The following is a 10,012-nucleotide window of genomic DNA, read 5'->3' as shown; positions in this document are numbered from 1 at the left end:
TGAAGAAGCCTCCACTTTTAGTTTATAAGGTTTCACTGACGCACATTGTGGGGAGATATTTTATATAGACAGTCTAAAATATGTTACACCTGTATGGTTATTCATCAACACACAGGCCACTTCCACCCACAGGTGTTTGTTGTCCATCAGCGGTCTGCTGAGGGCCATTTCAGAGCTGCTCGAGGTCCACCAGAGAGTTTTTAGAGCAGCTCTTTCTCCTTTTTCTTTCTCTGTTGAAGATATCTATCCAGCGCTTTCAAAAGAGTCATCTTTCCACAGCTAGGATTTGCAAAAGGTCAACTTGGGTCAAAGTTCAATTGCAAAGGGAACGAAGAACAGTGTAAGGCTTATATATGGACTGATGTGTTTCCATGGCGACCATTTATGCACATGGGCGACTGTGAGCAAGTAGTTTGGCGTCCCTAAAGTCTAGCTGTTTATTTGTTCACACGCATGCGTTATTGTGCATTTCTTAAGAAATCCACCTAAAATTTACTTGACTTTGTGAGCTCCTTTGTATTTCTATTCTTAAAATCTACTTTTTTTGTTTTGCTGTTTAGAGATCCTTAACCCTCTTTTTTGATCAGGAAAAACACAAAATGTGCTTCATTTGTAATAATGAGGTGAAATGTTTGAACCATGTCATTAAGTGATGACAGTATTGATTTTAATGCATCATTATTTCTGGCACGAGGTGAGTTTTAAAAACAACTTTTAATCTTTAACCATGTATCCATAAACAGTAAATATGCAACAAAACTGAACTGTGACTCACATCTTAATCTTCCAACCAAAATACAAACAGTGGTTAACTAATTCAGTCTATGTCATATCTGTGTTACAAAGAATATAATTACTGGTGTTATTTGTGAACGTTAAAACAAAGTATTTGAAAAAAACAGCAGAAAAAAATAGCTCAGGACATTATTTTCATTTGTCTTTTATTTCCAGATTTCAGTGACTTTCAGTCCAAAACACAGAAATATGTTTCTCCTCTCCTGTCCAAAATGGTAAGGTGCAGAGAACTCTGAGAAAGAGTTTGGATTAAAGCTCTTCATGGTGCTGGATGGTTTTCTGGTTTTTATGACAGGCGGTCTAACCCAGGGGTTCCCAAACTTTAATATGACAAGCCCCCACAAACAGCATTTGCCTCTGGCCGGGGACCCCCTTTGGAAACCAACAGATAACGTTTCAATGTATGTGAAGAAATGTCAACTTTGAGAGTGTATTTTTTAAACTTTTATTCAAAGTGCAGTATAGTACAATTGGGAACTTGAGACTGATAATTATGGCACTTTACATCTTGTATGTTCAGGACAAATATAAAGAACTGGAATGAAAAAAAATATATTTTAAAAAAATTCAGATGAGCCTGTTTTTCTACTAATGAAAGAAACATGTAAAGTCAAATTCCTAAACAAACATACATAAGGTCATTCATTGGAATGAAAAAGCATTTGTGTGGTTTGATTTCCTTTTTGGGAAAATCTTTTCTCACAGGCAGAGAGGCTGAAAGGTTTTTCTTTTAGGTGAACAAGCATGTGTTTGCTCAAATCTCTAATAAGAGTAAATTCTTTATCACATTCAAGGCAATAAAGGGTTTTCTTTAGAGTGAACAAGCATATGTTTTTCTAGATTTTGTCTCTGTATAAATCCTTTCCCACATTCAGAGCAGCTAAAAGGTCTTTCTTTTGAGTGAACAAGCATATGTCTTATCAGATTTGGTCTCTGATTAAATCCTCTCCCACATTCAGAGCAGGTGAAAGGTCTTTCTTTTGAGTGAACAAGCATATGTTTGGTCAGTGTATCTTTTCGAGAAAATCTTTTCCCACATTCAGAGCAGCTGAAACGTTTCTCTTTTGAGTGAACAAGCATATGTTTAATCAGATCTTCTGTATGGAAACAACTTTTACCGGATTCAAAGCAGCTGAAACATTTCCCTTTTGAGTGAACAAGCATATGTGCAGTCAGTGTATCTTTTCGAGAAAATCTTTTCCCACATTCAGAACAGCTGAAAGTTTTCTCAGCTGAATGAACAAGCTTATGTGCAGTCAAATTTCCTTTTTGAGCAAATCTTTTACCACATTCAGAACAGCTGAAAGGTTTCTCTTTTGAGTGAACAAGCATATGTGTGGTCAGTGTGTCTTTTCTGGGAAATCTTTTTCCACATTCAGAGCAGCTGAAGGGTTTCTCACCTGAGTGAGCAAGCACATGTGCGGTCAGATCTCGTTTTTGAGAAAATCTTTTACCACATTCAGAGCAGCTGAGGGGTTTCTCACCTGAGTGAACAAGCTTATGTGCGGTCAGTGGGTCTCTTCTGGGAAATCTTTTTCCACATTCAGAGCAGCTGAAGGGTTTCTCTTTTGAGTGAACAAGAATATGTTTGGTCAGTGCGTTTTTTCTGGGAAATCTTTTTCCACATTCAGAGCAGCTGAAGGGTTTCTCTTTTGAGTGAACAAGCATATGTTGGGTCAGTGCATTTTTTCTGGGAAATCTTTTTCCACATTCAGAGCAGCTGAAGGGTTTCTCACCTGAGTGAGCAAGCACATGTGCGGTCAGATCTCGTTTTTGAGAAAATCTTTTACCACATTCAGAGCAGCTGAAGGGTTTCTCACCTGAGTGAGCAAGCACATGTGTGGTCAGTGCGTCTTTTCTGTGAAATCTTTTTCCACATTCAGAGCAGCTGAAGGGTTTCTCTTTTGAGTGAACAAGCATATGTTTGGTCAGTGCGTTTTTTCTGGGGAATCTTTTTCCACATTCAGAGCAGCTGAAGGGTTTCTCTTTTGAGTGAACAAGCATATGTTTTGTCAGACATCTTTCGTGGAAAAAACTTTTTCCACATTCAGAGCAGCTGAAACGTTTCTCTTTAGAGTGAACAAGCATATGTTCTTTCAGACTTCCTTTCTGGGTATAACTTTTTCCACATTCAGAACAGCTGAATGGTTTCTGACCTGAATGAACAACCACATGAGCGGTCAGATATCGTTTTTGAGAAAATCTTTTCCCACATTCAGAGCAGCTGAAAGGTTTCTCTTTTGAGTGAACAAGCATATGTTTGGTCAGTGTGTCTTTTATGGGAAATCTTTTTCCACATTCAGAGCAGCTGAAGGGTTTCTCTTTTGAGTGAACAAGCATATGTGTGGTCTGATGTCTTTTTCGGGAAAATCTTTTCCCACATTCAGAGCAGCTGAAAGGTTTCTCTTTTGAGTGAACAAGCATGTGTGTTTTTAGACTTCCTTTCCGGAAAAATCCTTTTCCACATTCAGAGCTGCTGAAAGGTTTTTCCATTGTCAGAGAAACCTCATGATTGGTTTTACCAGGCTTGGGATGATTGTGCAACTCTACAGCATCCTTATTGTTTGTGGCAGATGTTTCTGAATCTGTGGTCTTTGCAGGTTCTTGTCTTCCACAGTCCTCTCCACCAGCTGCTGTGTCTATATGGTCAGTTCCTCTCTGATGAAGCAATGAGGACTCAGGTTTCTCTTCATCATTTTCATTCTTCATATGGACTGAAGTGAAAAGGAACTTGGTATCAGCGTTCTCCAGACCTTGAAGCTGCTCCCTTCCCTGACCGATCCACACTTCCTCCTGCTCCTCTTTAATGAGTGGGGACTCATTATCCTCCTGGTCTGGATAGGGGCTCCTCTCCTGCTGCTCAGGGGGAAGCTCCTCTTTTTTCACCTTAAGTAGCTGAACATCTGCAGGAAACAGTGAACAAATATTAATCAGATATCAGATCATTTTACCTTTATTGAAACGCAAACCTGTAAGAAAAAAAACTCAGGATCTTCATCATCAGCTCTGCTGTTTTCCCAATAAATGGACAGATACAGACTGAGAAATATATAATGTCTTTGAAGATTACTGTTGTTACTTACTCTAAATGTCTCTTCTGTTCACATAGCAGATTTTTAGATTTAAAACGTAAATTATTTCTGGTTTTAGTTACTAATACTCTCTCCATGTCTTATTACCTAAAAAGGGCTGAACTGTGAAATAAATATATCATCTAACTGATCCTGGACTTGTTTTCTGGGCTTTCTTTTTTGCCCAAATAGCTGCTTGTTGCATTCCTGTAGACAGAAACAGGTTCTGCATGTTTTCATGGGATGCTTGTTGCATTGTTTAGGGACAGGTGAGAACGGTCAGGGGTGTTGGTTTCCTGTAGGGTTGCACGATATACGGATACTGAGAAAATATTGATACTCCCTGTTTTCAAACAGTAAACATTACCATGTGTTTTAAGATTCGATACTCCAAGTCAATTTTTCGTCTGAATCAGAGACATTTTGACTCCCGCAACTTGTGAGCCTGCAGCCACTGAGCTGGGTCCTCTCCCCTCTCTGAGGAGTGGACAGAGACTTGTTCTCTTTCCAAAGTGTGTGTGTTGTTGCAAAGTTAGACAGTGAGCCTGTATGAGCTACGTGTGTTGATGCTGGGCCGTTTTCAGTCCGACAAAGTTGTTAACGAGCATCTTAATTATCCAATCTCTTGCTGGCTAGCTCACTGTTTGATTTCTTAAGCAGCATGCGATCGTACAGATTCAGTAACAGACATAGCTTCCAGTTCCAGCGCTCCTGTGAACCGACCGCAGCTCGTCGGAAAAGCCGGTGCATGGAACTAAATTTGGCATTACTCTGTTTGCAAAGCAGCGGCTTTAAAAGCTAATACACGTTTCAAAGCCCATCTATAAAGCTTACTACCGACACACACACACACACACACACACACACACACACATGGAGGAAACACTACAAACATGATGAAGCGCTTCACCGTTCAGCATCCTCACCTCCTTTAAAGGCCGTGTAAAGCAAAATCAGACATTTTCTTCTTAACACCTTTAATAGGTCCTAAATGAAGTGCCTTACAACATATAAAAGCCATTCCACCATTTAGAGTTCAATTGTGGAGCTAGGCCTCACGAACTTATTTCAGAGTTTCAGTTTCCAGGATTTAATGGGCGGGTCAGAAAGGCTAGCCGCGTTACGTAACGCGGCCATCATTAGCATAAACCCGCCCCTGATGCAGAAGGGGTATAAATACGTTCGGCGCATTAGAATCGGCGGTCTTCCCGCTCGTACTTGAGTTTTGGATCGCATCTCTTACACTTTACACAGTTTGCAGCTAGCTAATCAGACATGTCACCTCCACGTCGCTCGTGCATCTTTCCTGGATGCCACAGTGTGCAGGGTAACGGCTCGGTTAGCTTGTTTAAGTTCCCAACGGATGAAAAAGTAAGGAAACGGTGGATCCATTTTGTGAAGAGGAGCTACTGTGGCGAGTTCAAAATCACCACCAACACCCGTCTCTGCAGTGTCCACTTTACCCCTGATAGTTACAGCAACTATCAGCAGGTAAAGTCTGGATTTCTGAAGAGTCCACTGACGCTGGTCAGTGGGGCTGAACCGACTCTTCAATGCCTGGATCCTTCCATCCCGCCAACAGCAGGTGCCACCACCGCGGCCACCGGCATTACGTGCCCGCCGCAGACCCTCTGCATCCCGCCTACAGCAGGTGCTATCTTCTCCGCCACCGGCATTACGTGCCCGCCGCAGACCCTCTGCATCCCGCCTACAGCAGGTGCTATCTTCTCCGCCACTGGCATTACGTGTCCGCCAGAGAGTGTAAGTATGTGCTTATGTTGCTAATATTGTAAATTTGAGCAATTAAACGCATTGTGCTGAAGGTACAAATCCTGAGAGTGATTATACATCTCGGATCACACCCATGTAATTCAGTTGTCAGTTCTGTATTATGCATGCTACTACAAGACCTAAGCAGCTGAAGCATATTGTCTTACTCAGCCTATGCTGTAATGACATTCAGCAATCCACAAATTAATCAGAAGACAGATAAGTGTAACTGAGTAGTAGTCATACTAATACTACTTTTACAAGGTTTATGCAGAAAATATAGTAATAAATTAAAAGGCAAGCTATATATATATATATATATATATATATATATATATATATATATATATATATATAAACATATGTGTTTTTTTTTTTTTTTATCTGTGACCAGACAAGTATCTGGTGGAGTGTAAAAATGCGTTTAGTTCTTCATTGTTACATAGTGAAAGCCTGTTTTTGGCTAGGCTACAACGTTATTAGTCAGTAATACAGATTTTCTAAATTGCATAAATGTGAGAAATAATTTACCATTCTGTTGGAGACTGAGAGGAACGAGGCTGAGCACTATCAGTGTCTGACTCAGAGTCAGTTTCTGGCTCTGATGGCTCAAACAGGTAGGGCTGGATCCGTCCGATGAGGCTGCTAGCGCTAGCTTCCATTGTAAGTGTAGCTGTCACTGTCACAGTTACACGGAGGCGGCTCCCTCCCGCGTGTAGGCGTGGTTTCAGTGCTGCTAACTGACACGCCCCCAGCGTCTCACAGCAGAGAGAAGTGCTTGTTTTTCCATGATTTTGAGACCTAATTTTATATACTAAACAATTTTTTTAAACTTTCAAATTTGGCTCAGTGGTTAATGACACATGTTTCTTTGCTGTGACAAACTAATAACACAAATTTGTTTCTGCTTTACACGGACTTTAAGAGCAAGAGTGACAGATTCAAACAACATGCACAAACACAAAAGTCAAACGAGTTTCAGTTACTTTGTGACAAGCAAACTAGTTCACCACTGCTTGTAGTTGATACAACATATGATCAATGTCGTAAACACATGAGCTGTGGAGCACACACAGCCCTGAGTCACAGAGCTGTGTGGTGTTGACACAGTTTAACTAAGTGACGAGTAGTTTTTTCACTTTAGAAACCTACGATGACACTAAAAGTGTTGTATCTGTGAAAGAGTTTTAATAACAGATCTAACACAGAAGACTATTGGTATAGATACCGAAGTATTGGTATCAAAATTTTTTAGGCAGGTATCGTATCGATTCCTAATTTTGGTATCGTGACATCACTAGTTTCCTGTCATCATTATATTTTCAGTTTTGTTAACACAGTGTTTTATTATGAATAAGTGACTGAATAACCTAACATGACTGATATGTAATTACTGTTCATGATGAAGACTGTTATGGAGCAGCATAAGCACTCAACTCTAAAGCACACTACTTCATTGTTGTGTGTATTTCTTTTAGGATAAACACAGAAATTCTGCTCGCAACATTGTACCCAACAGTGGCGTCATTAGGCCTAATTTGAGGGGCTGAAGCCCCCCTAAAATATCATTAAGCCCCCTAAATAATTTGAGGTAATTCTATTTAACATACTACTCACACCTGCGGTGGTTTTCGTGGGAGATGTTAAATCCCGAACAAGTCTAGTCTTTAGAATAGCTTTTACAAATGAACAGTGAGAACTGATTCACAGTTACAGTTTGTTCTGTTTGCATTCAGTAATGGCTTGGAAACAAAGGGCTGACACAGAACAGCAAATTGGTTCTTTTTGTTTAAAAGTGCTGTTCAAAAGAGTCGACTCGTTCGAGAACGTCCCATCTCCGGTGAAAACCATTGTGGTACTAGGACAACAAAAGTTGCGAAACAAAGCATCTGTTTAGTAGTGGAAGAAGATAATACTTTGATAGTAGAAGCTAGCTTAACTAATGAGGTAAGAACAACTCACAAAGGGCACACAAGACTGTTTGGAGGGCTGAAAAGTTTATCTGATGATGAGGCAGAGACAGGTTAAACTTTCATATTGACTCCCAGTGTTTGAGCTAAGCTAGGAGCGGTGGACAGGCTTTATCCGTCTCTTCCTCCTTGTTACTGGACAGAAAGTCAAAATGATGGAGGCTATCTTCTTGTCATGGACTTGGGAGTAAAGCAAGACACAAGAAGTCCTTATTTAAACCATCAATAAAGAATAGATATCAGGAAGTTTTTCCAAAAAGTTTTTATTACTGATGGTAGTTAACATTTAACTCTAGCCCTCGCTAACAGTAGATTATGATTATTGATTTTTTATATAACGATAATAATAAATTAACAATAGTCACTTCGCCATCCCTATTGATATGTATGAGTCAGGGCAGAGGAGCACAGGGTGAGTCTAAAGATAGAGTAATTTGTCTGTAGGACATGGAAAATAAATAAAATACAATTTGAATAAGTAATATGGTAAAATGAGATAGCCTTACACTCGATGGGTAATAAAAACAGCTAAAGCAGAGCAGGTCATTAAATTAGAAGTAATAGATCTTGTCTTCAAAGGAGAAATAAAACAGGTTAAGAGGATTTAAATGAATAAAATGAGAACAATAATTTATACTAAATACAATCAGCTAAAAGCCAGACTAAAAAGGCAGGTCTTGAGTTTACTTGAAAAAATATGAACAGTAGGAGCGACCCTCAGGTCTTAAGGTAGGCTGTTCCACAGACCGGGGCCATAATAATATAAAGAGGCTTCCCCATATGTTTTAGTTCTAACTTTAGGTACCATTAAAGACGACTACCTGCAGACCTGAGAGCCCTACTTGGTTCTCTGGCGTGCATTAGATTGGTCGAATGCACGCCAGTTGACAGTTAGTTCGGCAAGTTAAATCACCATTGTATCACTCCGCTTGTTACCATGGCAACACATCACACACAATTCAATGCATGCTAGAGCAGCCTGCGCTCCTACTGGGCCCCGTCTCTAAAGCCTGGCTCACACTACAGGACTCTCGCCCCGATTTAACCCAGATTCGGTCCTCCCGACAATTGGGGAAGAAATCTGGTCGGGGGCTAAAATCGGCCCGACTTTCAGGCAAGATTATCTTCTAGTGTGAGCGGTTGACAGATGAATCTTTAGCCCCACGATTGTCTCACAGACTCGTCGGGGCCGCCCCGATAATTTTCAAACATGTTTGATATTTATCTTGATGATTACGACATTCATTCTCACTGAGGATGACAACAGACAATTAGAAAGAGCCCCAGAGACCGGACATCAGACAACAAACGCAGGCTCAAAGTGCAACTGTAGTGTTGGATGAGTAAAAGTCAAATATACCATCCCCAGCCAGGAATTATTGATCAAACTGTATTTACAGTCAGTCAAAAAAGGTGAAATATGCATTCTCCTGGTATAAATATGATACTTTGCTATTTTCTTTTTCCAGATTGGTGCAGTAAAAAACTTGATGATTTAATGATCAAAAGTGTTGTGCATCACACAAAATCTAAGAAAACAAAGCCTCTGTGTTATATTTGAATCAGAACTTTATTTAGCATAGCCTGTCGAGTATCTGTCTCCTCGTTGTTGCAGTAAAAAAGGTATATGAACGACATTCATTTGTATCCCTTTATTTTGAAAAGCGGAAGTACAAACAGCGTGACGCATCTACGTAATGCTGTTAACGGTTGCGCACTCGAAATGTAAGCGTGGCTCATTTGACCGCGAACGTGGAAAGTGCGGCTGGCTTGATCGCAGTTAGACTACCGTGTTGTGTTCGTGTTAAAGCTTAAAAATAAATGATCAATTAGAAGAAATAGTACGATCACCAAAACACCACAAAGCTCACATCAGCCTTCCTTTTCCACAAAATGAATCAACAGTAGATTCCACATTTCCAGGGGTGTTCATGGTGGTTTTTGCATTACCTGGTCAGAGCTTAAGTCAGTGAACCTTAGCTACTGGCTCGATTCCCTGAAACAATATCCCACACACACATTTTCAGAAACTCACCTGCTCTGTGCAGCTTTATCTCAGGGATTAAAATCACATCCAGTAGTTTTCTTTGGCGCTGGAGCTCCTCTTCGTATCCAGATACTGTTCTTCGTTCTCCCAGGTCTCTGATGACCGCAGCGTGCAGCCGCCGCTCGAATAAATCTTTAAGTTCTTTAAATCTGAACATCTTCTGAAACCGAAGAGTCAAAGAAGATAAAGATCACTAATCGAAGGTGTCTTTCTCTGAGCGGATTTTCAGAGTTCCCCACGAGGAGCGGCTCGTTTTAAGGGAAAACTTCCTCCTTCTTCTTCTTCTGGCTTCCGGTAGGCTGTACGCGGGCGCGTAATGCTGCCCTCCACAGGCCGATGACAGCTTATATTCTTACCTA

The 10,012-nt window shown here is 40.5% G+C and overlaps 1 protein-coding gene across 1 annotated transcript; it reads right to left on the bottom strand.

Moving 5' to 3' along the window:
• Positions 1-1,437: 1,437 nt before the first annotated feature.
• On the bottom strand, positions 1,438-9,966 carry LOC141806671 (uncharacterized). The gene is made up of 2 exons (XM_074692300.1): positions 9,642-9,966; positions 1,438-3,698 (listed from the first exon to the last, which is right to left on the bottom strand). The coding sequence occupies exons 1-2, from the start codon at positions 9,808-9,810 to the stop codon at positions 1,585-1,587; spliced, it is 2,283 nt and encodes a 760-aa protein (XP_074548401.1). The 5' UTR covers positions 9,811-9,966; the 3' UTR covers positions 1,438-1,584.
• Positions 9,967-10,012: the final 46 nt, after the last annotated feature.

This window comes from Halichoeres trimaculatus, unplaced genomic scaffold (genome assembly GCF_033239565.1).
Source record: "Halichoeres trimaculatus isolate MK-OKI-2021-1 unplaced genomic scaffold, fHalTri1.1 fHalTri1_scaffold_17, whole genome shotgun sequence".
NCBI lineage: Eukaryota > Metazoa > Chordata > Actinopteri > Labriformes > Labridae > Halichoeres > Halichoeres trimaculatus.
This window is presented reverse-complemented; position numbering and strand designations above follow the sequence as displayed.